General features: G+C 50.7%; 1 protein-coding gene across 1 annotated transcript; it reads left to right on the top strand.

Annotated features, from left to right (window-relative positions):
* Positions 1 to 1,478: 1,478 nt before the first annotated feature.
* LOC148029090 (uncharacterized) lies at positions 1,479 to 1,997 on the top strand. Its single transcript, XM_087688662.1, has one exon. The coding sequence runs from the start codon at positions 1,479 to 1,481 to the stop codon at positions 1,995 to 1,997; it is 519 nt and encodes a 172-aa protein (XP_087544788.1).
* The last annotated feature ends 1,374 nt before the right edge of the window (positions 1,998 to 3,371 follow it).

The raw sequence follows: 3,371 nt of genomic DNA, 5'->3' as shown, positions 1-3,371 counted from the left end.
TTTTCACTCCTAGGGAAGATTCACCTTTAAGTGGGAGGTTGTTGGGGATAAAGGTGGCTCTGCCTAGTCGCCCATATATTACTACACTGACAGTAGCCGCCACAACACATTGCAGGTGGCCAATGCCCATCACCGTAAGTTTATTCTTTATTATTTTAGTGACAATTTGAATAAAGGAAGGCCCAATCACACATTGTAATGGTTGGAGTTTCCATTTTCTCTCTCTCTCTCTCTCTCTCTCTCTCTCTCTCTCTCTCTCTCTCTCTCTCTCCCCATCGAACCACGGGTCGCTGACAGGATACAGAGAAGGAGACCATGCTCAGACGCAGTGAAAGGAAATCTCCATAGCAATCCACGCAAGAGCGCTCGGACTTTGATGGTACTGGGAACAATCATCACCACAAGGCCTCTTTCAGGATCGTGATGATGCTCGCCGATTCATGAAGTATCTACATCCAGACTTGGGTATCGACTCATATAGTAAGGGCGACTCTCTGGCTCTCTGAACATTGGCCAAGCTAGAGCACGGAGAGCACTCAGACGGCTGCTTGGCCCCTGGTCTACTTGACTGTGCCTCCGCCTGCTCTAGCTAAGCGCCGCCTGCACGACCAGCTCCGCCCCTGTAGTGTGAACCGAGCTCCACTAGTGCCCGCTTGATTTGCCTGCTAGTCCAGTTCGATCTCTAGCTACGAAATTCAATTCAAGGAGAAAGCAGCATCGAACAACGGCCTGGAGCTAAAGACTGAACTAGGGAGGAATCAGCAGCAGACAACATTGGCTGAGCCCAGAGCACGGACCTCAACTGCGACGCTGAAAGAGCATGGACCTCAACACTCCGCTGCGAGATCCGGGAACGAACAGCCTGCAAATAGAGTTGTCTTTAGAAAGAGATTCGTAGTGTGCAGGATTTTTCTGTTCTTTCTGTTCTTCCAAAGGGTTACACATTGTCAAGCTTAGAGGCATTGCAGAAGGAAGGCTCCTGGAATGTGCAAGCTGGGATAGCATTTGTGGATGTGCAGTTTCAGGAGGAGGTGAAAAGTGGGAAACTTTCTTCATTGAAGGTGGTCTCTCTAACATTCAACAGGTCTATCGAGGGGGCTTTTTCCCCGTGAGGCGACATGCCGCTCGAGCTCCATAACGTGGAGCTTCTAATCAGCCAAGCTATCAAGGAGTCGAAGAAAGATTTCAAGAAGGATACGGATAATGCCTTGAACCAAGAAACCCGCCGGCTCCATGAGAGGATCCGGCGACTGGAGGAGATGGTGAAGACACTCACGGAAGAGAAGAGGGATCTCAAAACCGACCTGGACAAGCTACAAACGGAAGTGTCACATCTACGGGAGGCAAGAGAGGACGCGGATTTCAAAGCGGACCTCCGAGAGGCTATCACGAAGGAATGCCGAGAGGACCTCCAGGTATGCATTAAAACTGAAGTTGAGGCTTCGAGAGAGGGATGGGAGGAAAAAATCAAAGCAAACATGAAGGAAGAATTAGAAGGGAATAAGGAGGGGTGGATTGAGGTAGTGAAGAAGAACATTAAGAAGGAGGTCCAGGAAGAAAATAAAAAGGAGGAGGTAGTCCGGGTTCAGGAGACCTTAGAGGAGGAGAGGCTCAAGAATGCGCGTAGATTGAACGTGCATATTACCGGGCTCCCCGAAGGGGCCTCTCCGGAGGAGGACGCACGCAGGCTATGCACCCGACTAGGGTACACGAGCATGCCCTTTACTCAAGCATGGCGTGCAGGACGAGATAATACCAGGGTCAGAGCTCTGATATTACATATGAGCACACCGGAGGACAGAGCCGCTTTCTTTCGGAAGCGGATTTCGCTCCGAGGGATGACTGGGGCTCCCATCTTCATGGATGAGGACCTGACTCAGATGCAGATTGCACACAGACGAGCATGCATGCCACAGATACTCCAAGCACGTAGAGAAGGCCGTAAGGCCTTCTATCGAGATGGCCGGATTTTTATAGATGGACGCCCCACCAAATAGGGGGGCATGGCCTATGAGACGAGGCAGAGGACTGTACAGGAGACCCCGATACGTGTGGCAGTTTGGAACTGCAACGGCTCCCTATGGTCACGACCAGACAGACTTGAGGAGATTTTACCCGCCGACCATGATGTTATATGCCTCACAGAGACACATGAGAGCCCAGAGAGAGCGCTCCCACGCATTACAGGATTTGAGTGGGTATCTGCATACCGGGCTACTACTAGGCAGAGCACATCTAGGGGCTTAGGAGGGGTGGCAGTTCTATTCCGTCAGGGGATACAGAGACATATCTAGTTAGTGAGACGAGATGAGGAGGCCAGTTACATATGGATCAGAGTGCAGATATCAGATGAGAGATGGATCTATATGGCAGTATGCTACTTTTCACCACAAGGGTCCAGATATGCTACTACGCAGGGTGATATTCAGGCCAGAGATTCCCCCTCCCCTTATTCACAGCTCTCAGAGGACATTATTCTGTATTCTAGTTTGGGTGAGGTCTTCCTTATGGGGGACTTCAACGGGCGCACACAGAGCCGACAGTGTGAGAGTTTTGATATGGAGCAGCCAGGGATCATGAGAACATTAGACCCTGAGGAGTTGGGGATCAGTAGGGAGTCAGCAGATACTGGGCCAGATGCCACAGGGTATGGAGGGCATTTACTTGAGCTTGGTAGTAGACATCATCTCGTTATTTATAACGGGATGGCACGATGGCCATATTCAGGAGGTCTTACGTGCTTTCCACATGGGGGGGTGAGAGTACTGTAGATTATCTGCTCGGACCGATCGACGGGATGCATACTTTCGAGTCCTTCGGCCTTGGGAGACTTCCACTCGATGCCGATCACACCTTTCTCAGTTTCTCACTCCTCACCTCATTACCATCACCACCTGCAGATATCATACCCCACATGCATACTACCATACACTTCACTCATGAGCTCTCACATGTTTACTCACAGCATCTGGAGGAGCACATCACGTCACTTGATCCATACGCACCCCTTGATACACTGACCACGGATATCACACGCATTCTGCATGATTCTGCTACACTCAGTTTTCCACATCACACATACACGCACCCCCCTCGGACCGGTACCATGCCACAGAACAGGTGGTATGATGATGAATGCAGAGATCTACGTCGACAGCTACGCGATTTGGAGATCAGAGGAGAGATCACACACAGACAGGCGCAGAGACGCACGCACCGCTTGACCCGTCGTAAAAAGCGGGAATGGGAGGAGGAGAGATATTGGGATATATACCACCTTCCTATGAGCAGAGATTGTGCAGAGGCATGGAGGCAGATCAGAGAACCACGCTCACCCACACTGATACATGACCCTGCAGTATAGCATGGAT

Source organism: Lygodium microphyllum, chromosome 11 (genome assembly GCF_053477565.2).
Source record: "Lygodium microphyllum isolate KBCC chromosome 11, Lygodium_microphyllum_v1.1.10, whole genome shotgun sequence".
Classification (NCBI taxonomy): domain Eukaryota; kingdom Viridiplantae; phylum Streptophyta; class Polypodiopsida; order Schizaeales; family Lygodiaceae; genus Lygodium; species Lygodium microphyllum.
Note: the sequence above shows the minus strand (reverse complement) of the source record. Positions and strands in the feature narration are given on the sequence as shown.

What these genes read in the sequence shown, in the direction of transcription:
- LOC148029090 (XM_087688662.1), top strand. Translation starts at nt 1,479, where the DNA reads ATGAAGGAAGAATTAGAAGGGAATAAGGAGGGGTGGATTGAGGTAGTG.